Source organism: Tenrec ecaudatus, chromosome 2, assembly GCF_050624435.1.
Source record: "Tenrec ecaudatus isolate mTenEca1 chromosome 2, mTenEca1.hap1, whole genome shotgun sequence".
In the NCBI taxonomy this organism is placed as follows: Eukaryota; Metazoa; Chordata; class Mammalia; order Afrosoricida; family Tenrecidae; genus Tenrec; species Tenrec ecaudatus.
The window spans coordinates 126,447,916-126,475,817 of record NC_134531.1 but is presented as its reverse complement, the minus strand read 5'-3'; the positions used below and the strand labels follow the sequence as shown (position 1 = coordinate 126,475,817).

Here is a 27,902-nt window from a genome sequence, read left to right as displayed (position 1 = left end):
TTTACACATTTGCCAATGAAAATGATATCTGTATTTAGCTAAATGGTAGATAAAATGGTACACACAATTCAAATAAATTTTATTCCTTTTTCCCCCTTTGTGGTAAAGCAATGCTTAGTAAAATACTAAAACTTTCAAAGATTTTTTTGATATGACCATTTTTGATACTTTGAACAAAGCAAAAGATGTTTGTAAGCAAGTTATTGTGAATGACTACTAACGACCTTGCCTGGGAGATGCTCTACATTATATACAGTTCTCAAAGAGAACTATGAAGCCCATCTCCTAAGAGATATAATTTAGATGCTAAAGCTGTTATGGACTAGTTTTGAAAGTAAATAAATTAGTAACCTTCTGTCATTATTTTAATAAAATACACAGCTTGTAACAGCTGCTATTAGAAACTTAATATATATTTTTCTTCTTTTTTGGGTAGTGGTGGTAGAGGGTGTAAAGCCATTATGGTTTAATAAAATTTGTCCTCAAAATTTCTGTGAACTTGCATAAATCTCGTATTTTCAAATAATTGTAGGTTGAAAATAAAGAAAGCACTTTAAGGGATTTCCCATAAAACACAAGCAGGCACAAATAATTATTTTCAACAGAATCTATAAATATCCATTTTAAAATCATAATTTTCCATTGTAATCAAAAGTATAATAAGACATCTTCATTCATTAAATTGTAAATACATTAACAAAGAGTCAATCAAGTAAACACATTTTAATTCAAATGTATTTTTATAAGATCAGGAGGTTTTCTATTTCTACACTGGACACCAGTTTAATACAACCAAAAAATGTTAAATAACAAAGTTGAACTAGAAAAACTTCCATTTAAATTATTGTTTTTCTCTCTTCTATAATAACCTCAGAATATTCATCAGAATATTACTTAAACAAAATATTTTCCTTAGCTTTATGGTATAAAACAAACACAAATAAAACAAACAAACCTTTTCTATGACAGACCAAGGCTTCAACACTGGCATGAAGTTTCCTAAGTTGCTGATCCAGGTTCTCAAATTGCTGCTGCTTTTCTTCAAACCACTACGAAAAAATTGAAAAATGGAGCTAATTTAGCCAGAAGAAACCACTGTAAATTAGGTTACCAATAGCAAGGTACATTCCTTGTTTTAAAACAACAAATTAACCATGTATAACCATGGTGGTCAACTGATGTGGCTGAGAACGAAACTCAATAAGCAAATTAATATCCTATTTTCTACTTGTACAGCTTTAAAATGCAATTGTTGAGCTCATTAATTCATCTCATTATTCAAGTCGAAAAATCAGCTCTTACAGCATCCGATTCATTCATCTTGATTGTCATTTTGTTGACAGCGTCGGCAGCCTTGTTCACCATCCTCAATATTCCTGCTCCACTCAGAGCCTGTGTATTAACTGCTCTAGGCAGCTGGAATTGAATGACAAATAAGGGCAAACAAACCGGTTAAAAGCCTGGAGGTTTAACTGGGCACAAAAGGGACCCTCCCCCCAGAAAAAAAAAAGCAAAACAAAAAAGAAAAAGAGGTTGTATTTTCTTCACTCTCATACATTTCAATAGTGAGACCTAATTTCTCAAATACACTACTTGTACATTCTCAAAGGAAAACTTAAAAAATAGACTTTCCATTTGCTTCTCTTCTGCACCTTTACATTTAGATGGAACAAACACCGTTTGTCAAAATATATTAAGAAATTGCCAAGCACCTGAACACTGGCCACCTGTTTGCTAGCAGAAAGAAACTGCTTATAAGGAAAGAAAGATAAAAAAGCATCTGTTTATGCCGTTCAGACTGCGGTTCAACAATAACCCCCCTTCCACATTAAGCAGCAGTGATTAGAACTCGACATGTGCCGACATCGCAAATATAAGAAGCATCACTTATAATCTGCATATAAAAATTATGGTAGAAATAATACCTCAGAACTTTCCAAGAACTGCCTTAAGTCAGGATCCTGTAGTAAGGTTGGATGTTTTACTGTTCGTTGGAGATATCTAGATTTAAGAATAAAATTGGTTCTTCATTTATCAGTAGCATTTTATATTAAATTTAATTGCAACATAATAAGAAATTAGGTACAGAAATTTAATGATTAAAACATTTTTTCCATAATTTGAAAACTGGTATGCTACCTTCAAACTGGCTATATATATAGATAGATAGATAGATAGATAGATAGATAGATAGATAGATATAGCTATAGATACACACACACACACACACACACACATATATATATATAAATGGTGGGGGTAAGGGGATAGTGAGTGGTTTAAAAAAGTTCTTACTGTAAAGTATTAAAGCAGTAAAAAGGAAAATGAACTTTTATCTTTGAGTGGAATTACTGTGTTTCCAATGATTACTTCACAGTCCTAAGATACAGACCACTAAACGTTCTAGTGGTTTGTATTCTGATTATTACAAGGAAGAATAAACTTGCTGGGTTAGCAGATTTAAATAAGCACCATCAACTTTGGCCTTTATTTGAAAAGAACCAAATATCCTTCAATATTTTTATCTTTTATCAGTGTCTTCCATACCAAAATAATGTACCATATAAATTACAGATGAAAAAGTAAAGCAAAATGCCACCATTGAATCATTTATTCACCTAATTTTAGTCACTTTGCCAGAAAAGCTTACATTCTGTCATCCAGTAATAAATTATGTCATGTTTCCATTAAAAGAAAAAAGGTTATTTCTTAAATGATTCTTGGCTATTTATCTAATCCCAGTGTAAGAAATGCTCTTTTCTTGCACTGATGATGATATGCAGTAATACGTCAATTAAATTATTTTTATCAGTTAATAAAACTTTGTTTCTAAAATAGATCAGTTAATTTCCTCTAACTTTTAATAAGGTAAGACATATGCCCAAACAATAAGTATGCTAGAGATGTCTAAAATCAATAAAGTTTATGAAAAAGAGTGATAATCATTTTCAAAAGTCAAAATTCTATATAAACTAGTCAAAATGACCATTATGCTTAAAAGATACCTTGTTTTTCATATAGTTACATAAAATAATTTCACCATCACTTTAAATCAATAACCCATGATAATAGAAGTTGATCATTTTATAAGTATGTGTAACATGTTCTACATTTTGTTAAAAAATATTTGTTATGGTGGTGGTTACATAGCATGATGAAGAATATCACAAAAGTATACCCCTGAAAAACATTAACTTGACAAATATGTGTTTTATATGTTTTCACAGCAATTACCAAAAATTGCTGCCTATATTATCAAAGCCATAAAAGAGATGTAGCAAGATCAGTAATCTTTTAAGTATAAGAAATATTAGTGTTTCTCCACAGAAATTTTATCTGTAATTTTAACAATGAAATTCTCCCAGTATAACTTGGGAAGTTACCGAGATGTTTCGATTGCTACTGCTTGACTAGTTTTCCTGTCAGTGTACACAGGAGCTGGGAAATGGGAAGCATCCAGACATTGGTCAAATCGACAGGAAGGAAGAAACACTAAGGCAGCACTCAACCTTAGGCATCAGCCCAGTCTTTTACAATAAACACCACCTGCAGCTTAAACCAGCTTTCCAAAGTGAGTTCTTTAGAGGACGACTCTTAATGCAACCCTCCTGAAAAAGTATTGGTTCTAAATGTAAGAATTCGAAATATACTATATACATATTCCTTTCTTCAAAGTTCATAATGCACAGCAGCATGTTAATAATTGCAATAAGTCCTACAGTAAAGAAAGTTGGTTTGAATCTTGTTAAACCCTACGTTGACAAAACATAATTGACTATAGATTTCTCTTTTCATACTACCACTATATACTAGTATCCCAGGAATTTAGAGATGATGCTTTAGTGTTTTCTTAAGAGTTACACGGCAGTAAAAGGCAATGTTTAAAAAAGGAATTACATTTATCCAGTATTATGGATTTTATAATAATGAGTACATATATACCAATTCAGAATTAAGATCTGAGAGGGCTGCAGTTACATAGAAAGATACTGAACAAAAAAGAATATAGGAAGAATACAAAGAGGTAAGGGGTGAAATAGAAATATCAGAGGAAGACACAAATTACAACGGAACTGATGGAAAAAAGTACTATATTAGAGTCAATAAGAAGTGTGGTCAATAGCTGTTCTTCAGCTTTGCTCTAAAGAAAGGTTACTGATAAAGTCAGTCATTTAGGGCTTTCAAGTTCCAATTTACTTACCTACAATACAACAAAATAGAGGTTATATAAAATCCTTGAGAGCAACAAAGTTAAAAATAGTTTTCTTGCCTGAAACTCTGACAAATGTGCTAACAAAGACAGAACAGAATAGCAGGATGAGCCTGGGGCCTTGATACTTATTTGTTCTTTCTACAAATGTTTATTGAGCACTTACTAGGGTTCTGGTACTTCAAACAACAACAAAACCAAGATTCCAGTTCCTTTGGAGCTTGTATTTTAGTATGAGAAGACAAATGAGAAGCTATGAACATAATAGGGATATAAATTATATGGTATAAGACAAGGTGAGAATGGCTGTGGAAAAGAATAGAATAAATAGTAAGAAAAATGGGCTCAAATGTATGAGGTGTCAAAAAGCGGGGGGCGGGGGGGAATGTATGAGGTGTGGCTACTGGCAATGGAACATTTTGACACGACAAGCTGACACTCAGCTGAAGTCCAGAGCGCATGGACAGTTCTGGAACTTACTCGCAGAGAGAAAGTATCCAAACATGAGAAAATGTGCTACCTCCGTGACTGTATTATTGTGCTCTACTTATTGATGTGAGTCAGCCTTTTCCCACAGAAAGATCATCAAGTCCAAGTCCCGTTCCACCACAACTGATGATCATTCGGAATGTGCTTGAGGCTGGCTGTCAGCAGCTATTGTCCAGATGATGCATCCCTGGCTCATTCCATTCAGTGCAAGTCATCAGAGTAAACTCAGGTAATGACAAAAAATGTACACAGTTCATTGTGTTGTGTTGTACAATATGAACTCATGCGGTTATGCAATGTACATAAACATACATGTACAAATAAAGAATTCTCAGTGCACTATGAATAAATGTAATAAATATATGTTTTGTATTTTTGTAGTTGTAGGTCATTTTGACTTGATCGTTTTATAAGTAACTCGCATGCTGGAAAAGTGTCAGCACCCTGAGTTGAGTGAAGCCAAAGTAAGAATTGGCATTACTCAAAAGATGTTATTTGAGCTTGAAAGAAGGATGAGAGCTGGCCATGCAGAAACCTGAGAAGAAAGCGTTCTAGACAAAGGAAACAGTTATTAATCCAGGAAGGAGCGTGCCTGGGATGTTTGAGGAGAAGGTCTAAGGCAGTGGTTCTCAGGCCTCCTAATGCCATGACCCTTTAATACAGATCCTCATGTTGTGGTGACACCCTGAACCAGAAAATTATTCTTATTGCTACTTCATAAATGTAATTTTGCTACTGTTATGAATCGGGCGACCCCTGGGAAAGGGTCGTCTAAGCCCCAAAGGGGTCGCAACCCACAGGTTGAGAACCGCTGGTCTAAGAGGATCAATATGGTCAATGAGATCAAAAGGTCAATATGAGATCAAATTACTAACAGAGGTGGATATAATTCATGTAAGGTCTTGGCATTTGTTCTGAGTGAAGTGCAAAGTGATAGGCATGACCTGACTTATGTTTTACAAGGACCACTCTGGCTATTATGTCAAAATCAGAGCAAAGAAGGAAGGCCACTTAGAAGGTTCTCACTACCACTGAGTCAATTCCAACTTGGGACCCTACAGGACAGGGTAGTATTGTCCCTGTGGGTTTCCAGGCGGTTAATTTTTTACGGGACTAGAAAGCCTCATCTTTCGTCTGAGTTGTGGTTGATGATTTAAAACTGCCCAACTAGTTACTACGAAGCTGCTAGAGAGGCTACTACCATTAATTAAGGCACCTGAATTAAGAAAGCCAGAGGTGAGAAATAATATATTGTAGATATCAGACAGAGTATGATTTCCTGGTAATTCCACAATCCTGACTAGGTGTCTAACTCCAATGTCTTAAGATTAAAGAGCCGGTTAATTTATCTACATTAACTATTTATAGGCCTCATCTATTGGGCTTTTAGGTGCTTGAAATGAATATAATCTTAACTGATACACTTAACATTTTTAGTTAAAGGAAGAATGCATTGAAGTTAAGTAATATGCCGTGGGTCACAGAGATAGTGTATAGTGGAGTGTATACTTGAACTGAAAATTGATTCGATATCTTGAATTCCTGAGCACTGTGTAATTGTGCTAGACCAAATCTCTCACCTTATCTTTATAGAAGTGTATCCTCACAGGTAAAATAACCTCAACATGAATGTACAATGTGAAGTACTCTAAAAAACCTCAAGCAAGTGATCTTAGGGGTACTCCAGAGTAGTCTCTGCGTGCTCCACTGAGTGGCACAGGAGAGGTACTTAGGTACTCAACCACTCCCTTTCTCTCCCTCAGTTTTAATATCAGATGTTTAACCTTTCCTTTCAAGATAGTCATCTGGATTCTCAAAGCTGAACAAATAAATGGTTATGTAAATGATTACAATAATAATGATAAATAAAACAGAAACTCTTTCTGACTGACCACAACTGACAAGACTAGGTGCCCTACATGTATGACTGAACCAATGTTAAACTTTTCAGAAATGTTGAAATGCACTGTAAGATTAAGGTTAAGGAAGATGAGCTCTGGCATAGTGGGTTATAAGTTGAGATGCTAACCACAATGTTGGGGTTTCAAACCTAACCAGTCTCTTTCCAGGAGAAAGATGAGGTTTTCTGGTCCCATAAAGATTTATAGCCTCAGAAATCCATACAGGAGCAATTCTACTCTGTTCTATAAGGTCACTATGAGTCAGAATCAATGTGATAGTAGCAAGTTTGTTTTTTTAAGTTTTATACATGTACACAAAGGCACAAGAGAACACAGCAAAATAAGCTGAGATACAATTAGATTAGAGCCAAACTACAAAAATAGTTCCAGCTCCTCTACAGTCAAACCGAACATCTATACAAGGGGCCATCAAAGAGTTCGTGGTAAAATTCAATTTTGTTTCATTCCATTTTCCCCTAACTTTTGGAAGCCCCCTTGAACTTTCTTTAGTCATATTTCTTAAAGCAAAACTCAACTAACGTTCCCTCTTTTTTTCACCACTGCTAAATCCACTGGTGACATTTAATACACATGTTTATCTTCAAAGAAACTGTCTTTGCACACCACTCAAGTTTCAGTACTTCCTTGAAGCTATCGTCAGTGTTTCCCACTGCATAAAGGTGCGGCTAGCACTATCAAGTGCTGTTCATTTAGAAGGTGACTGTAGAATCACGTTGTATGCCCTTGGCACAATAAATCTTCATTATGTTGCTTATCAAGCATGCCACGTGAAATAGTTGAAACTGACTCATAGAAAAATAACACTTAAAAGATCTCTCAGAGTCGTTACCACTTTCAGGAAAGCGCACATGAAATCAATGTAGAGCAAAGATGTGACAAAATAACAATTTCTAAATTATCAAGGGTTCATGCGGGAGGAGGGAGTGGGGAAGGAGGGGGGAAAATGAGGAGCTGATTCCAGGGGTTTATGTGGAGCGCAAATGTTTTGAGAATGATGAGGGTAATGAATGTACAAATGTGCTTTATACAATTGATATATGTATGGATTGTGATAAGAGTTGTATGAACCCCCCAATAAAACTATTTTAAAAAAAGACATCAATGGAGAGCATTATTTATCTTTATTCTTAAAAATATTGCCTATGACCTCTCTCAACAACACAATTCTCATGCCTAACTAAAACTTCTTTTGATTCAATTAAAATTTTCTTCTTTAATAATTGCTGATTCTCACAATCATAATTCCATCTCAAATCTTCTCTAATTTTGGATTTCTCTAACTTTTTAACTGCAAATTGTTCAAAATTGACCATCCTGTGACATGTTTAAAACTGCAAACACTTTAGATGGCAATCTACAGAAATTAGCTATCTTAATAGACTTTAAAATGATTTCTACCTCAGAGACAGGTGACGGTAAGTCAAAAAGCATTGCTGTTAGAGTTCCGGGTCAAACACGCAGGCTTCTTCCCAGCAAAATACGCTCAAACTACATATTTCTGTTCTGAAGGATGGCCACAGACAAGTCCTCTCAGTAATATACTTGCCTTAACCTCATTAAGGGGTCTTCAAAAAAATTCCAAACAAAACAGTGCTTCTGAGGGGATCTACCGAGCCAGTTCAATTCTAGACAGAGAGGTCAGCTCCTAAGGTTATGACCACTTTTCTAGGACTTCAAAGGGGCCATCTTGATAGATTTTGTCAAAGGACAAAGGCCAGTGTGGCAGTTATACAATTTCGTGTCAACTACAGGGTATTAAGAGTGAAGGGGTGGAGTTTAGCTTGTCAATCAGGTCACAGCTTGAAGACCCCATTTGGAGGTACAACCAAGATAAATGGCTCTTTGGAGGCAGACTACTCTCTCTCTCTCTCTCTCTGCTTCACTTCCTGTTGAGAGGCATACCCAGAGAGCTAGAGCAGCCAGTGCTGAGAATGCTTCCACCAGCACTGGATCCACAAGACTTTAGACCCGCTGGCCTGTGATCTTCCTGCATTCGGCATCATTGCATGTACTGTGTGAGTCTGAAGAATTTATGGAGCAGTATCAGACATATGGAGGTAATATCGGACTTACGGACTTGATACGGACTGGGCTGGGATGTTTTCTCAAAATACAATTGCTCTTTCTAGTCAACTTTCACTTACACAGACAGTTACAGGGACTTATTATGAAGAAGTTTTAAGAAAACTGAGAGCTGAATTGATAAGAAACAAGCAAGTTGTGCAGAGGGATTTTTCCCATCATGCCAACATACCTCCATTCTTTGAGAATAGCAAGAGCTGTTCTATGAGAATTTCACTGGAAACCTTACCTTACCCACCCTAAAGATTCATCTTGACTCCTCAGACCTCCTTTTGTTCCTCAAATTCAAGGAATATTAAAAAAGGAGCATGATTTAAATCCCATGAGGATGCTAAACTGCCCCTTTGACGTGGTATAAACAGAAGAATGCAGAGATGGAAACAGAACCTTTTGAAATATAAACCTAGATGGAGAATATGTTGAAAAATAATAGTTTCTCATTTTGACATTTTTGCTTAATAAATGGAGAAAAGATTGTAGCTGTCAAGGATCTCATTTTACTGGGTCCTACAATCAACACAAGTAGAAACAGCAATTAAATCAAATTATGTACTGAATCAGGCCAACTTGATGCGCAGGACCTCTTCAAAATGTTACATTTGGGGGAAAAAAAGTTAAATTTCAAAGATGTCACAAAGGTGCGCCTGAACCAACCCATAGCATTATCAGTTGCCTCATATACACGTGACAGAAGATCACAGAAGAACTGAGCACTTGAATTATGCTGCTGTTAAAGCATGCTGAAAGTACCATGACTGACTCTCAGAAGAAAAACCAAGTCTGTTTTGGAGAAAGTATAGCCAGAAAGCTCCTAAGAAACAAGGACAGCAGGACTTGGTCTCCTGTACTTTGGGCATGTATGTTACCAGGAGAGAATAGTCTTGGAAAAGGGTATCATGTTTAGTAAATTGAGAGGATCAGCATTTAAAATGAAGATCCTCAAGGAGACATACGAAGTAGCTGCAGCGATTGTGAGGATTACCCAGCACCAAACAAGGTTTCATTCTCTTGTCCTTGGGGTCACTATAAGTTGGGACTAACTCAACGACACCTAACAATGGTTTTGTAGCAATGCTTTTTGATTTACCCTTATATATACCACCTACTGAAACCTGTGCTACCCACTTCAACCACCTATTGTAACACAACAAAACACTTGTGAAATTATATAATCTTTTAAGTACAGATTCCCAATGTATGAATAACCTATGTTCAAAAAGTTGAGCTTTACAATATTTTCAAATTTTGTTTTCTCAAAATTTTAACTTGAGGAAGAAGTAAATGTTAAGATTTTGGAAATGGAATTCCTCTCATCCATTTCCGTTCTAGTCTGCCACAAGGAAGACAAGCCTTCAAAGATAATAGGAAAAGGGTAAAGTCAACTACTCGAAGCAAAGTAAAACATATGCATCAGCATTTCAGCATATAGCTACTCAACTGAAGCAACAGCTATACTTGGTATATGCTGACCAAAACGAATTATGGATAAACAAGGGGAAAAGTCACATTGGATGATATCCACTCTAATAACATTCAAAGTAGAGAATTTAGATGAGCTGTAATTCATGCACAGCACTCAGCACAATTTCATAAGCATTAGGAGGGACTTAATAGCAACTCGTTAGTACTGGTTTCTTCCATCTAAGTATTTTTATCAGCACTTTCCCTATTCACAGCATTCACAGTTTCCTGCTGTCCATCGGCTGCTTCTTACTTCTCTGCTAACTTCAGGTAGAATGTGGTAACTCTATTACTAAATACGAGGGGTTTCAAAATATTCATGGAAATATCCCATTATCTTTTAATTCCATTTTTCCACGGATATTTTGAAGCCCCATTGTAGTTTATGATCCTTTATTCTTGCCTATACCATGTGACATCAAAATAGTTGTTGTTTTGGTAGAAGCAATTAATGAAACTTATAAAAAAGAGAACAAGTATACAGTAGGTTACTGGTGAAAGCAGCAAATTTCTTATTAGGTTTTCAAGGGTATTTTTAGTATAGGTCAACAACTGTACTTGAAAATAAGTAACAATTAAAATTTATTATATTGTATAATTATATTTATACTACTGAAATTAAAAACATAAGCTTAATAAATATATTGTCCAGAATTACCTTTCAAGAGCTGCTCTTCGTTTTTCCACAAATTCAGTGGATGATGAATCTTCTTTACCCACTTTGACCTTGGTCATGCCTTTGAAAAATGTAAATATGTCCCATCATTTATAATATTGTGAAAGCATCTTTTTCATTTTGTTTCAGCATGACTTTAAGGTTAAATTTAAGCTCGACAAGAACAAATACTAGAATTTGAGTTATTATCTCACTTAAAAATATAACTTTGAATGGGATTAAATCTCAGGATACTTTCTTAAAGTATCAATTTGGCAAATTATTGAGTGAACCCATAAAGTTGTTCACTTATGTAAATGTTTAAGACAAAATCCAAGACTGCTACCCTTGAGTTGATTCCAACTCGTAGCAGCCCTCTAGGACAGAGAAGAACTTGCTGAAACCGGGTAGAAGCAGAACCTTTTATCTTTCATTACTAAGCTTTTGGTTAACAAGTACTTAACCAATTCTTATGTGTATCAGGCTTGGTAAATTAAAATGTGCTTGCATTGCAATATGCATAGAACTTCAAATCAGTGACTTCAAGTTCAAGCAACATTTTCATTTCTTATGAGCAATTAAATTCGAGTGTTTCTTAACTTTGGGGACCAGAAAACTAGTATATTGCATGAATTTGCTAAATGTTTTCCTTGCTGCTGATTCTAAAAACATGCTTTTAGTATCCAATCAGACTCGATTTAGTATTATTAAAATCCTTTAATGAATGTTACATCAATTAATATTTTGGTTAATATAATTCTATTGGGAGTAGGTTTGAAAAGGAAAGACCAGCCATCTAAAATTATATCCTCTGATTACACTATTAGAAGTGAGATGCTAATTTTTCAACATAGTTTACTTTGCTGAAATAATCTCTCAGTGTATACCTCTTTCCTGCTTTGCTTTCATTGACATCAAGGGTCTTCGACACATGCTACTTCCTGGAGGCAGCCATTATGGAAAAATACCCAACTTACCCTAACCAGTTAACTTTTACATGTTTTCAACTGTTGTTGCTCAGTTCTAATGGTTCACATGGAACAACGCTGTCACAAAAGCCCCCCCCAAAAAAGTGGCAACAGCGATGTGCTTCTAAAGAGTCTTCTTTCTTTAGTGGAAAGCAGCTTCCTAGCAAGGTGAAAATCACCAAGTCATTAAATAGGACTGACATTAAAAAACTTTGCAGAAATGTACTCATTTCTGTTTTAAAAAATGGTAAGAAGCATATTCAAATAGGATAGGACAAAAAGTAAAGACTGTCACCTTTGAGTATTACATTCTTTTAAAATAACAAACAACTCTCTATCAGACCAAATGGACAACTGTTACTAGAGTATAGAAGAGAAGATGTGGTTAGCAATGAGACTAAGTTAATGGGAATGGAACAATGACAGCAGAAATAGTAAGAATGCTGATACAATCAACACGAAGAATGCAACCAATTTCACGGAACAATGTGTGTGCAAACTGTTACCTATTTTACTCTCTGTGCGCATAGCACTTTGTACAGTATGTTCCTTGCTTAAAGTACGTAGAGTACCTTCACCAAAATACATCCTCTTTAAGAATTTTAAGAACAAAATGTAATTCCTAAGCTCTTGTTGCTGTGCTTGAGTGGTGATCAAGGGGTTCAGGCACCAATGTATTACTCATCTGTATGTGCTCAAGATTCTATGGCACATATTTTGAGGAACTTCATTACTTGGAACTTCACTGTACTATTCTGATCACAAATACTCTTCTTGCTAAGGTTATTTATACATGCACACATATTTACTTCTATATTTTATGCATTTTCAACTTGCCTAAAATCTTTTTTCTGGAATGAAGTGATAAATAAACACTTTTTGAAATAATTTAATTGAATTTAAAAGAACATTGGCAGACAATTTTACAATATTGATTTAGTTATTTTCAAAGATTGGAAAGCTCTCTGTTTCACGAGAAAAAATAAATGTAAATAATCATACTAAAATAATCATATCGGAACTAGGAGGGAAAATAGAACAGTGGTAATAACAGTGGAATAGGATAGCCTGCATTCAAAGCAGCCTGGCTAGCCTACTTGGAACGTGTTCCATAACCTTGACTACCTATTTTACTACCTATTAAATAAGGACAACGATCATTAATTGCTATAACTTAATTTGCCACAGTTTGTGGATAATATGAATGTGACTGTGTCATTATCTCTCCTTTTAAAAACTTTGTGTTAGGTGAAGCCTGGCAGAACATATTAGTTTGTCAATGAACAATCCATACACGTGCGATTCTCATAATGCAACATCATTGATCCCCAATCCCCCCATTCCTTTCTTTCCCCATCCTTTTGAAGGTTGTTCTTGGGTTGAACTCAACTGGCTGATTATTCTAAGTTGTACATACCTCCCATACTGTTCCCCTATAGAGACATATTGTTTGGCTGGAAACTGACCCATGGAAGTGAACTATTTCCAGACCTGAGGGGTGACTAAGGGCCATAGTCTCAGGGTCCCATGTGTCACAGTCTCTTATTTCCCTCTGAAGGCTACCAGAATCAGTAATACAGAAGAATGCATTTAGGATTTAGTTTCTTCTACTTTAAATTGAAATGCACTATTTATATAATGTATGAGCCCTAGTTGTACTGCTGGTAAGTCTTGGTCTGTTATTAGGAAGGTTCAAATCTACCAGCAACTACTTGAAAAAAAGATGAGGCTATCTGTTCCCATAAAGATGTAGTCTCAGAAGCCCTACCTAGGGCTGCTAGGTCAGAACTGATTTGATGGCACTGAATTTTGCTTTTGTTTCTTTAGAATGACTGAGGCACCCTGGTCGGACAAGAGTTAAGCAATTGGTTGATAATGGAAAGCTGGAAGTCTGAACCAACCAGGCAGGTCCATGTTAAGAGAAGACCTGATGATTTGGGCCTATAAAGATGACAGCCTGGGAAACTTGTCCTATAGAGTTACTATGAGTGGGAATTGACTTGATAGCCCACAATAAGCATGACTCAGAAGGTAGTACTTTAATGACCTGAAAAGGTGAGGGTTTCTGATTTTTAACCTGGCAAATTCTGATCTAATATTTAATACCACTATATTATATGAGGTGCCCTGCTGGTGTAGTGGTTATGTGTTGGGCTGCGATACGCGGGGTGAGCAGTTTGAAACCATCAGCACTGACTCTATGGCAGTAAGGTTTGAGTCTTATTATATACAAGAAACCCTCGTGGCATAGTGGGTTAAGTAATGGGCTGCTAAGTGCATGGTTGATGGTTCAAACCCACCAGTAGCCGTTTTTGCCCATAAAGATTAATCTTAGAAACCCCAAGGAGCAGTTCTACTCTGTCCCATAAGGTTGCTTTGAGTAAAAATTGAATCTATGGTAGCAGCACATCAAAATATAACTATTAGCTGTATGTTCTTCAACTAATGGATGATTGCCATAAATGGAATACTTCAAATCTGTATTTCTCTTGGACTTGATTATGTACTATGATGGTGATCAGAGTAACAGTAAGATAACCTTTTTTTTAGCTTCATGCTTACCTACTATACTCTTTTCTGGGGCTGGTGGCACAATGTAACCGACATGTAAATACTTGCTTGCTAATTTGCTATGCAAACCAAGAAAGTCACTGAATCTTCTTTTCACTGAAAATTCACTTTTACTGAACATAGAAAGGGAAGTCTGTGAATGAAGAGGAAATTCAATTTTTTATTATTAAGCAACTTACGTTAATTTCATACATAACTGTGAACATACATTACTTTGCAAAAGTCTACAAAGTAGCTGCATAAAATGGTATCCAATTCTCATAATAGGCATAGATTTTTGTTCGTCTTTTTTTTAAAAAAGCAACAGAAATTCAAGAGGACATAAAACATTTGCTTTTGCTTTTTTCTATCCTCCACTCATCTCATCACATACTATATAACTTTATGGTAATGAGTCTTAGATATTTCTCTCTGGCTGAGATTATTTTCTAAGCTTTCATCCTAGACAGCTGCTACTAGGTCTCCATAGGGGATTGGTGTTAGGACCCTAGTGGAATAAAAATTCTGCCAATGCTCCACTCTGTTATAGCAAATGAAGCAGTGTTTGTATATGTATCCCATGCATCTCTTCATCTATGCTTTATATCACCTCTAAATTACCTACAACACCTAAGATCGTATAAATAACTCAGGAAGTCATTTATCTCAGTGAGCTCCAGAACCATCTCTGACTTCTTACAGCCATTGCACACACACTCTCTCTCCCTCTCTCTTTCAACGTTTAAAAGCTTTTAATCACTGCAGTGGTCTTCGAACTGGAAATCCTGACCTCTGTTTTGACCCTCACAATTCATACTGAGACAGAAAAATCATTCTAAAACAAAAATCTCACTGTGCTAGTCTTATTGAAGTCTCTCATGGCTTCCTATGATGCTTAGGATGGAGGTCAACCTTCTTAATGAGGCTGTCCATGATACATGCTGCAGTTCTACCTTCTACAGATCCTGAAAAGCACAGGCCAAGTCAGGCTCACCTTTGTTGTTACTCTATATGCCATGTAAGCATTCATGCCGTCCCCTGAAAGAAAAGTCAGATGGTATTACAAATCACAAGCTTAAAAATAAAAGGTACATTTTAATGCTATAACGATACATGTGGGAAAGTAACACAACCAAATCAGTGATAAAAAAATACACCTATAAAAATATGCAAATATCAACTTACCAACTTTCTCTGGATCTGATACTCCAATTTCTATATCAAAAAGATCTCCATTGGACTCTTCTTCAATCTAGAAGAGGTTATTATTATTTCGGTGTTGAAGAAAATAATCTAATCATGTTATAGTTACATAATACTAACAAAAATTTCTACCCTTTATTATGAGGGCCACTATCACAGTTAAAAGCAATTGCATTCCATTCTGAAAAATAGTAAAAGTTTTCTTATATTCTGTTTGTGTAAAAAAGCACACACAGTAGGAAAAAATATAGTTGTAGAAGTAATAGAGAATCGTGTGTTCTTAAAATCCCTCAGATATAGAGGAAAGGTTTTAGATTTTTTAATTAACATCATAGATTTTTAAATTCCATATAATAAATTTCCAGATTGAGATTATTGAAATAACTTTTTAATTTTTAAAAAATGTTACCATTCAGCAGGCAATGTACACATACCCTCCTCTACGCTTTAAATCGCCTCTAGATTACATGTAATATCCAAATCTTATAAATTCTCTCTCTAGATGGAGCACTTTTGTGATGCCTTTCAGTCTTTGTATATTTATGTATAATACTTAAAGCAACCTTTTCTCTTTCAAGTCAATTACTACATTCAGAGGTCACTGAAACAAACAGTAAATGGGAAAAAATAAAACCCCGTGAGACTGTACAGGACTCTCATGTTTAAGTAAATATTCTAAACGATAGCCCTGTAAGAGAGCTTTGGTCTTCCCAAGGGAAAAACAGAGATTATTAAGTATTCTAAGTTTTTAAAGGAATATTAATAGTCTAAGACAACCTACAGAAAGTAAATTTTCCTAGCCATAGTCCATTTTTTAAAATGGGCTCCCTCTTACACACATTTTAAAAAGAAAATCTTACTTGAACTGTCCCATGCATACAGGAAAGTGTTAAGTCAGTTCAACAAATTGTCACAGAGTGAACACATCTGTAGCCAGAACCTTTGTCAAGAAACAGACCCCATCATTCCCCGGAAAGTTCTCTCATTCTGCATCTACTCCAGCCACAACCCTGCCAAAATAACCACGCTCGTGACTCTTTTGCTACGTGTTGCCTAGAATTAATTCCCACATAGAGCAAAACAAAACCTATGGGACAAAACAAAACTGCCCCATAGGGTGTCCTATGTCGTCCCCTTAGTGGGAGTTGTCTTTTTTTCTCACAGATGGCTAGAAGGTTTAAATCATTTTCTGGTTAGTAGCTGAGCACTAAACGGAGTTTTATGCTGACGTCTAACACTGTACATTAATTTTATTTGTCTTTAGAATTCAAATGAGTTAAGCATTCTTTGTGCCTGGCTCTTTTCCCAAAAAAAACATATTCCCTGATTATCCCTTGTTTTAGTTTTAGTTTTTAAAACCACAGTTATTTTAATCCTCTGTATCTAGATAAATGCCTTAAACATATACAATTCTGACACATGGTGCAGCATGGATGGATCTTAAAAACATTACACTGAGTGAATTAAGTCACACGCAAAATGCAAATATTGTATGATCCCATTCATACGCAATATGTTGAATAGGCAAACGTAAAAAGGCAGAAAGCGGACTGGTGGCTACCAGGGGCTAGAAGTGGGGGGTAGGGAAGTTTGTACTTAACGTGCAGTGTCTTTACGGGATGGTGAAAAAGCCTGGAAATAAGTACTGGTGATGATGGCAACTCTGCAGATATAATTAATGGCACCAAGTCATACAATTAAGCATGGTCACTATGACGCGCTTTAAAATGATATATTTTCTTCTACTAAGTGGAGCCTTGAAGGACAGTGGTCAGATTAAGCATGCTAACCTAAAGGACAGTGGTTTGAACCTAACCATTCTGTGGGAAACAGATGCTTTTGTAAAGACTCACTGACCTACAGAACTCGATTCAACAGCAGTGGCAACCATAATAAAAAGAGTAGATAACAACTATTATGTATTAACAGTATTTAATACATGATATTAACACATAAAGTCACTCCAAATACCATTCTACTGTGATTAACAGTTTTCAGAGCACTTTCATACATTATCTTATTTGCCCGTCAAAAACAGCCTGAGAGGTATACATTATCATTTTAAGATCAAAAACAACAAACTGCTGGCGTTAAAAAGGAATGATGTGCCCAAGGTCACTGGGTTAAAGACTGGGGGGAGTACAGCTAGAAGTCAGTTTCATATTCTCTCCTCCAACTGTCTGAAAGGCTTTAATTAGGAGGGATGTCGGAAGGAAATTAAAGAGTACGGAGCGTGAAAACACTGTTGCATACCTCCTCTCTGGATCTGTCAAAGATCACAGGCGCAGACATACTCTTTGATTCAATTCTGGGTGCAATGAGAGTCGTGGGAGTGACAGGAGTGATTGCAGGAGAAGGTTCTGAAGAGAGGATAGGTTCCCTTTCTGGGCTGTCCAATGAAACTTCTTCTGTGGCTTCTAAACATAAATTAAACAAGTTAGCTAGGGACATTGGCAGCGGTTAATGAATTATGAAAAATATTTGGTATACCGCCCACAAACAAAATAGCCCTTACAAAGCAGTTTTATGAATCTTCCTTACTTGTTCACTGCAACTTTAAAATAAAAAATGACTCTGTTAGTTTTAAGAAGAATTTCACAAAACCAGCTTAATCATTCATATGTCTGAACAGGGATAAAACTAAGAATAAAGCAACAATGTGGATAATTTCACACTCATTTGTGTGTCGATTTGTTATACATCTTATACTTGTGGCAACTTATGCATCTTTTAGTCAAGATGATATTATGATAATTTTAGACAGATGAACAAAACTTTTATGTCAGAAAGCTGTCCAAATGTCCCAATGCAATATCTGTTACGGATACTCCACAGAGTTAGTTAGTAATCTAAAGCGACAACTGCTAAAGGTTACTAAATATTGTATTGCATATTAGTTTAATAGATTACTATCACATAAAACATAAAGCAAATGTATTTTAGGTTTTAACTTATGATGCTTTCATTCACTTGAAAAATCAAAATTAAACATATTTAAAATCAAACCAAACCAACATATTGCGTGTCTACAAGCTATGTAACTTTGTGGTAAGTGCAAAGGAGAAATACAAAATAATACAAAATACCATACCTTCCCTCAAGGAGTTTATAATCTAGTTGAGAAAATAAGGCATAATCATGTGGAATGCTAAATAATAATAAAAGACTTACATGAAATGAATGTTACAAGGTAAGACATTTAGTTGATATATGAACTACAAAACAAATTATAATTTGTTTGGATGGGAGATAATCCTTTAGGCTGGAAAAAAAATCAAGAAGCGTTTACTGAACTGATCTGAGGAGATGTGGATAGGATGGTGGAGGAATCCATAAGAATGAAACTGTTGAAGTCAAACCTCAGCCAGGCAAGTGGAAATTATAACCAGCGATCATAATGTAAATCGCTGTTCTGCTGGCCTTTATAAATGGTTCTAGGAAAAAGAAGCAGGAATCCTTTAAAGGAAGCATAAAGTCAACCAGTGGTTTCCAGATGCTTAACAGTTTGGAAGGCAATAGTGGCAGTCAGCGAGTCATTTTAATACTTATAACTACATAGTAATAATAGCATTTTTCCTAAAATAAGGACGATTGGGTTAACATTTCATCGTTTAACTGATCATCTTGTTAATGAAAATCTTTACTTAGCATATTTCCCTTATAGTTTTATATTTTAAAATTTTTTAAATAAGAAAAATCTTTCAAATAATAAAACCAGAAAATATGAAACAAAACAAGGCACTAGGTGTTGAAAACAGACTATAGATGACTCCATAAAAACTAAAAGCTTCTATACAACTTCAGACTACTAAGATTGTTGGTATCTATTTTTTTAATAAAATGAAATCAACATGACAAAATAAAAAGAAAGTTTTTCAAAGCCAAGAAGAGAGTACTTTACAAATAATAAACAGAAACAAACTAGCAAACAAACAAAGCACTCTAAAGAAAATATAAAAGCAGCATTGTTGGCAACAGACCCACAGACAAAACTGTGAGGTTCAATAACTTTATGAAGTATCAGTATGGCTAAAGTTTTACCTTTTCAATCTTATTTTATATGGAAGGGAGAACAGAAAATAAATGAACAGTTTAGGTTCTAATTCCTATGGGGTAGTGGGTTATGAGAGGGCATATAATTGGCAGTTTGAACCTACCATCTACTCCAAGAACAAAAGACTAGACTTTCTCCTTCCCCAAATGTAAAGTCTTGGAAATCCACAGGGGCATTTCTACTTTGTCCTGTAGAGTCACTATGCAAAGAACGGACTTGATGGCAATGGGTTTTTCAGCAAGTAGGTTCTGATATGTTGCACAATGGTTAAATTCCTGGCTGCCAACCACAAGGTAGGCGGTGTTAATGCACTGGTAGTTCTGCAGAAGAAAAAGACCAGCCACCTGGTCCCATCTACATGACAGCCTAGGAATGCCTATGGGCAGCTTCTCTGTCCTGTCGGACTGCTCTGTCATATAAAGTTTGCTTCCGTTCTTCTCAAGACTTCAATCCTTTTGCTTAGGTAAACCAGCACACTAAAATTACAAGCCTTAATTTAAAGCAGATCTTAACGGTTCAGGAAAATGCCCTATCTACACTATGTTAATTTTACTTTGGAAAATACATTTTGGGGATAAACAGAAATTAATTCTGTCAAGATCAAATAAATAACATTGTGTTTATTTGTTTGTTTGTTTGCTTGTTCTGTCTAGCACTGTATTTATATGGCAGATGTCAGGGGATTTTTAAACAAAAGACTGTGAAACTTTCCATTGACATCACGTGCTGAACAGCTTAAGTGAAACAAGCTCGTTACACTGGGAGAAAACAATTTTGTTATTGGCAATTCATTCACTCTCCCCTACTCCTTCAGGAAAGTTCCCAAGTATGTACAGAGTAGTGGACATAACCAAAGAGGGTAACTCCACAGCTAAAATTAACCACATCTCGTGACCAGTCTAAGTAAGCAAATAATTGTCAATACTTGTACGTTTTCTGGTATCACTTCTGCCGCAGCACTTGGAATGTTACCCAAAACACATTATTAGCATGTGTACCAAGATAGTATGTTCTCTTTATAACATTAGGAAGAATCACAATGGCTAGATCATGGATGCAGTATCTACATCTGTCCTCTAATACAGGGGAAGAAAACTAAATCTAGTACATGTTCTCATTACTGGACTATAGCTTTCATCACCATAGAAGCAGAAATAACAGACCTGCTTAAATGCATTATAAATAAAATATAAATGAAGCAGTAATTCATTTATACAAAAATGTTGGAGTAAGTCATCTAAAATTATTATGCAATGCAGCTGAGTTTAAGGTAAAAGATAAAGCACTAAAAAAAATCCTTACACTTGTAGGTTAACAAAGCAAACAGAGCTGTTCATGATGCTTTAGTCTTATCTCTCACTCTTCACACACACACACACACACACACACACACACACACACACACAACTAACATGGACATTTCAATCGCAATAGTACAGAATTCTAGGTAAATTTAGACTACAAATTTTTCTAATTAAGCTAAGTAGGTAAATGTCATTATATGCTCTTCACTTGGCTAATTTCATGATGCGATGCACACAGCAACACACTCCATTTTCTTTACATGCACACACCCCGATTTCAGGAGCTTTCAGCATATTCATCTCTATGGAAACCTGACTGTGCAGTAAAAAATCTGTCATAAAATGGATAATCCAGAACTTCTATGTATGGTCCTATACCACGAGAATACATACAATTTTAGATGGTACCTGCTTAGAGAAAGAACTTGTGTCATCTTTTAGATTAAAACACATATGCCACGAAAGAATGTTTAAGGATTGCCTGGAAAAAAAAATATCCACAAGAGGAAACAAAAAGGAATATTACAACGTTGGTTTAACTGAAACTTTGACTGTATGTTGTAAGGTAACTTAAAAAAAAAGAAAGAAAAAAGAAGAGAAAAGAAAAGTAAAAAGGAAATATTTTAGGTACTTGGTTATCATACTTTTAATTTTCATTAATGATAACATCTATTAATTTATTTCTGGTGGCAATTTTAAAAATAGAATTAATAAATCAGAAAATTACTCTGGAATATTGAGATGGAGAAGTGTCTCTTTTAGCACACTTGTGCAAAAAAAATGCAGAAATACTGTTTAAAAATTCCATTTCAGTATTGAACCATTATAAAGCGAGTTGAGGTAAATTAAACTATTAAATAAATACACAAAATGTATTGTTTTATTTTTGGGGTAATTAATTCTTAGGAAGTATTTGCTTCTTAACATTAAAATTAAGTTACCTCTTGATTTTAGTCTCGAAGTAGTTAATCATTTTGAATAGTCTAATATATACAGGCAGTCCTTGAATGATGAACAAACCAGTAACTCATAATTACACACTGACCTCTAAAAAGCCTATTTAAAAATAAGGGCACTTGCTGTGGTATATCACACATTTAAAAATACTGTTATTATTACTGTAATATTAAAAATATTTTAAAGTGTCTGGAAGGGTTTCTTTAATTTTTTTGCATAAAAGGCAAAGAATAATAAACTAAGACAAACAAGTAACTAAATTGGATACAAACCAAAAATAATTGTTCAGTCGAATATATAAATTTGACTTGGAAACAGATTTAGGATTGGAACTCATTTCTAATCAGGGACTGTGTATATTTTTGGTTAGAATGGATAACAAATCTTGCTCCCTTATCAAAATAAATTTCTCAAGCATGAATTTATTCACCTCAAAGTACAAAATAGAACAAACGCAGCATTGTACTAAAAGCAAATACATCTCACAGACATACAGAATATAATTAAGGTAATTCTTAAATACAGTTTAATTTTATTTTGTTGTTTGTTCAGTAATATAGAGAATACAACTGTTGCCATATCTCAAAGAATGAATGCCACAACCACTCTATTTTGAGTCCAAGTACTAAAAAAAAATCATCAAATTATAATGTGTGATTTATTTCCAATGGCCTAAAATCAGAAGGAGCACAGAGTTCTGCTCCTTAACAATCAATATTTTTCACAAGGAGATATCCAGTTGCTAATTCTCTATTTTAGTTTTTAACAAAAAGATTTATATTTGCACAAAGTTTCAAAGTTGCTCCCAATAATTCTTTTTTTCCTAACAGGATCCATACTATACAGTTGATCAGTAGAAAAAATCAAAGATACTCATAATTACCTGCAAAAAGATCTTCTCTGTCATCATCCAACACAACTTCTGTGGGTTTGGGGCCATTGGAATTTGTACTAATATCTTCTGCAGGAAGACTAGCTGGTTCTGGAGATGACGGGCTTGACTGAAAAAGAAACAGGTCACAGATCGCGGTTATGTCCTTATACCAAAAAACGCAGTCATCTAGGAGATGGCAACTTACAGCAGCCCTGTAGCTCAGAGTAGAACTATCCCTGTGAGTTTCCAAAACTAACTTTCTGTGGGAGTAGAAAGGCCAGTCTTTGCCCTAAGGAGTGGCTGGCAGTTTTGAACTGGTGACCTTGTAGATAGCAGGCCAACTTCTATTCACTATACAACCAGGGTCCCTAGAAGGCTATTTATCTATACAAACTATGAAAATAGAAGAAGCAGTAATTAAATATGACAGGAGGAACATTGCATGGGTGAAGTAGGGTTATGCTGATGAAGAATACCGACAGTATCATGGACCAATAGGTAACAAACACATCATGAAAAATGGAAAAAAGGTTAAAGTTGTTGAAGATTTTGTCTTGGATTCACAATCAATTCTCATGGGAAAAGTAGTCAAGAGATCAAAAGACTTACTGCATTAGGTAGATCTGCCTCACAAGACCTTTTTTTTAAATTAAAAGATCATTTACTTTCTATTGAGCCTGTCGTATGTTACTCTTTTTTTCCTCCCTCCCAAACCCCCCAAACACACAACCCCTTGATAAATTATAAATTATCATTTTGTCATGTCTTACACTGTCCAACATCTCCCTTCACCCACTTTCCTGTTGTCCATCTCCGTGGAAGAGGGCGCGTGTGTGTGTGTGTGTGTGTGTGTGTGTGTGTGTGTGTATCACTGCTATTGGTTCCCCCTTCTTCCTGTTCCCTCCCCACCTTCCCCCTACCCTTCTGGTATTGCTGATCCTGGATTCTGTGTGTTGTGAGTTCTTATCTCTTATTGTACCTGTGCACATGTTCCGGTCTAGCCCGCAGGGAAAGGCAGTACTGGGGTCGTGATAGTGGGCGATGAGGAAGCCTCAAGGAACCAGAGGAATAGTGTGTTTCATGGGTGCTTTACTGCACCCTGGTTGACTCATCCCTTCCCTGTGACCCTTCTGTGAGGGGATGTCCCACTGTCTACAGATGAGTTTTAGGTCTCTGCTCCAACAACACCACCCCCACCGCATTCTCAACAATTTGTTTGTTTGGGGTCTTCTGATGCCTGTTACCAGGTCCCAATGACATCTCATGATTGCACAGGCTGGTTGCACAAGACCTCTTTAGAGTACTGAAAGGCAAGGGTATTACTTTGAGGACTAAAGTGCACCTGACCCAAGCCACGGCATTCTCCATTGCATCATATGCACGTGAAAGTTGGCCAGTGGATATGGAAGACTACAGAACAATAGATGTATTTCAATTGTGGTGCTGGGGAAAAATATTGAAAGTACCATGAACTGTTAAAAGGACAAATAGCTCTGTATCGGAAGATGTAATGTCAGAGGGCTCCTTAGAATCAAATATGGCAATACTTCTATCTTACACACTTTGGACATAATGTTAAGAAAGACCATTCCCTCAAGGACACAGTGTTTGGTAAAGTGGAAGGATTGCGAAAAAGAGGAAGGTCCTTGATGAGATGGACTGAGTGACTACAACAATAGGCACAGGCGTAGAAACAATTTTGAGCATGGCGCAGGCAGTATGGTGTTTTGTTCTCTTGTGCACAGGGTCGCTACAGGTCAGTTGACTCGATGGCACTTAATAAAAACAACATGAAGACCACAGCACCAAGACTGAAGGTAGGGTTATTAATAACAATATGCAGGTGACACAACCATGGTTACTGAAAGCAAGGAGGACTTCAAGTACTTGCTGATGAAAATCATGGACTTCAGTATGGACTACACCTCAATGTAAAGAAGAAGAAAAAATCTTCAAAACAACAGACAACATATTTGGATCTTCATTTAACGCTCAAGGAAGCAGGAACCATGAAATCAAATGATTAAATTGGGCAGCTCTACTGCACAAACTTTTTTAACTTTAAAGTGTTAAAGCAGAAATAGATCACTCTGTGGACAGATGTGTGTGTTGTTCAAACCAAGCTATTTCCAATTGTCTCACATACATGTGAAAAAACTGGATAGTGAATAAGATTTTAAAAAATCATTTTATTGAGGGCTCAAACAGCTCTTATCACAATCCATACATACATTGTGTCAAGCACATTTGTCCATTTGTTGCCATCATCATTAAAAAAAGTTTTCTTTCTACTTGAGACCTTGGTATCAGCTCATTTCTTCCTTCCCCCACCCTCCCTCATGAACCTTTGATAATTTACAAATTATTATTGTATTTTATGAATAAATTTTTAATGATGAGCTTGAATTATGGCATTGGAAAAACATACAGAAAGTATGGATTTCCAGAAGAACAAACAAATCTGTCTTGAAAGAAGGACAACCAGAATGCTCCTTAGAAGCAAAGATTTTATCTCATACACTTTAGAAATGCGATCAGGAGAAACCAATACTGGAAAAGGACATCATGCTTCGAATAGTAGAGGATCAGTGAAAAAAAGGAAGACCCTGGAAGAGATGGACTGATACAGTGGCTGGCTGCATCAATGGGCTCAAACAATAGCTTAGAGATGGTTCAGAACTGGGCAGTGTTTTGCTCTGTTGTACACAGTGTCTCTATGAGTCAGAACAAACTTGATGGTTAACCTAATAAGAACAAGAACAACTTATTAACTTTTGCTGTGCAGTCCATTTCAACTCATAATAACCCTTTAGAACAGGATAGAACTGCCCCAAGATGCAATCTTTATGAGAATTTGCCATCTTTCCTCTATTGAAGTGGCTGGAGAGTGTCAAACCACGGACATTTTGGTTTGCAGCTAACTACTTAACAACTGTGAGGTAGTTAGTTTATTGTGCCTACCTGGCCGATAAACACAAGTGGGATTAATTGAAAGACAGAAGGATAAACGGCTTAGTAAGCTTCGCCTTTCTAGTTCTCAGTTCTCTTGCTTTGTGATGGTTGCACCAGCATGCAGCTGTCTTAGCCAGTTCTCTGCTTCAGCTGGCAAGGCTCACTTTCTGCAAGAGATCCCCAAGGAGAAGCCGCATGGCCCTATCCCAATGTAGCCCTGGGTGCTGGAGCGGCCATGTGGAGACCCCTGGCAGCGCTAAGATGCTTACATGTTCACTGATTCGGCTTTCCTCCTGCAGTCAGCGTCGTAGGGTGTGCTTTGTGAGATGGAGGAGGGCTTTGTGGATTAGTGTCGGACATATGGATTAATGTTGAACTTGTGGGCTTAGGCAGAACTGGGTTGGGATATTTTCTTGATGTGCACTTACCCTTTATATAAAACTCTCTCTTATACATGAGTTTCCACGAATTTGTTTCTCTAAAGTACCCAGACTAACACAAACTGTGTCACCAGAGTTCCTAAAGTCTAGTTTTCTAATATCAGGTGAAATGCTTCACAGTTTGAGCAGTAAAGCTGTTTTACTCAGTATTCAAATAACTTGGTGGATAGAATTTTACTTAATAAACCAAATGAGTCATCATAAAAGTTTCTACTCTTATCTGTACCAATGTACATACTCTAGTCTAGCAGGATTTGTGAGGCAGTACGAGAGTCATGATAGTGGGGCGGGGGTGGGGATGGGGTGGGCAGAAGAGCATTAAAGAACTAGAGGCATGTTGTGCGTTTCATTGGTGCTCAACTGCACCCTGGCTGAATCCACCCTTCCATGTGACCCTTCTGTGAGGGGATGTCCATTATCTACAGACTGGCCCTGGCTCTCCATTCCAACCCCTCCTTGTTCGCATTGATACGATTGTTTGTTTTGGCTCTTCTAATGCTTGATACCTGATCCTGTCAACACCTTGTGATCACACAGGCTGGTGTGCTTCTTCCATGTGGGCTTTGTTGCTTCTCTGCTAGGTGGCCGCTTGTTTAACTTCAAGCTTATAAGACTTGAGAAGAAAAAAAAAAGACTCTAGCAGCTCTATCTTTTAATAGCCATGCACTATCAGCTTTCACATTTGCTTCCTCACCCATTTTGTCTTCAGCAATCCTGTAGGGAAGGTATCACAGTGTCAGGTTATTAGAACAAGGTGCTCTTGTGCTGAGTGAAGACTTAGGTAGAGGTCAAATTCCATCTGCTACCTTAATACTTTAACATGTAAATATATCCCTATCCTTATATACTAATATATTTACATATGTACATGCTTATATCTATACCCCTATATATAGCTTTTGCCTCCTAGTACTTTCCTCTATTTCCTTTTACTTTTCTCCTGCCCCACTATCATGTTCACCCGTCATTTGACTTTCAGTAATTTCTCTTGGAAAGTGGGGGAGGGAGGGAAAAAAGAGCGGATAATAGGGCTCAAGTATAAAGATAATGTTTTTAAAATGATGATGGCAAGCATATGCATAAGTTTGCTTGATATAATCAAAACATGGATTGTTATATCGGTAAAAGCCCCAATGAAATTACTTAAATTAAAAAAAGTATCAAGATACAATTAATGCATTTAAAAATAGCAAAATTGATGGCATCCTCCATTTTTTAAAAAAAGTGTTTTGTTAATAGAAAGATATTTTATTCAAATTTGACCATTTTGTTCAGTGGGGAGAAAAATGCCCCTATTATTTATTTAATTAATTTAGGCAGGAAGTTAATTAATAAAAACAATGTCCCTCCCCTTCAAAAAAATGTTTCTGTTCTTTCATTTTTTTGTTGTTCTTTCATTTCTACACAATCTTGCCTCTCAATGACAAAGATACAATGTATCTTGTTTTCTAACTCTGTGGCCACTGTTTGATCCTTACTACACCAACTCTGACCTATTTAGAAGAGACCTCTGGGAAACATTCTTTGTTCACTCATCAGTCCAGCTCATAAAAACTGCCAACATACACAGAATTGTACATGTGAAAACTATTAAAATGCCAATTGTGACGTGTATATGTACCATGAGAAGAGAGGAGGAAAAACAAAACAAAAAACTGCTTCAGTAATCTGAATCTTTAAGAAGGCATTCAGTTGGCCTTTTACTATTCACTCTTTTGGCTTTTTTGTAGTCATCAAAACTTGCTCAATGGCACTAACCACAGCATAAAAAGCAATGCCCT

At 36.1% G+C, this 27,902-nt stretch overlaps 1 protein-coding gene across 1 annotated transcript in view; it reads right to left on the bottom strand.

Annotated features, from left to right (window-relative positions):
• SNX2 (sorting nexin 2) overlaps nucleotides 1-27,902 on the bottom strand; it is a 66,626-nt gene that overhangs the window by 13,981 nt on the left and 24,743 nt on the right. Inside the window, exons 2-10 of the mRNA XM_075541438.1 lie at nucleotides 22,739-22,856; nucleotides 17,794-17,957; nucleotides 15,523-15,589; nucleotides 15,332-15,375; nucleotides 14,350-14,491; nucleotides 10,823-10,901; nucleotides 1,926-2,001; nucleotides 1,303-1,416; nucleotides 956-1,049 (exon numbers count right to left, since the gene is read on the bottom strand). Of these exons, the coding sequence (XP_075397553.1) occupies nucleotides 956-1,049; nucleotides 1,303-1,416; nucleotides 1,926-2,001; nucleotides 10,823-10,901; nucleotides 14,350-14,491; nucleotides 15,332-15,375; nucleotides 15,523-15,589; nucleotides 17,794-17,957; nucleotides 22,739-22,856 (898 nt within the window). The remainder of the gene's footprint in view (nucleotides 1-955; nucleotides 1,050-1,302; nucleotides 1,417-1,925; nucleotides 2,002-10,822; nucleotides 10,902-14,349; nucleotides 14,492-15,331; nucleotides 15,376-15,522; nucleotides 15,590-17,793; nucleotides 17,958-22,738; nucleotides 22,857-27,902) is intronic.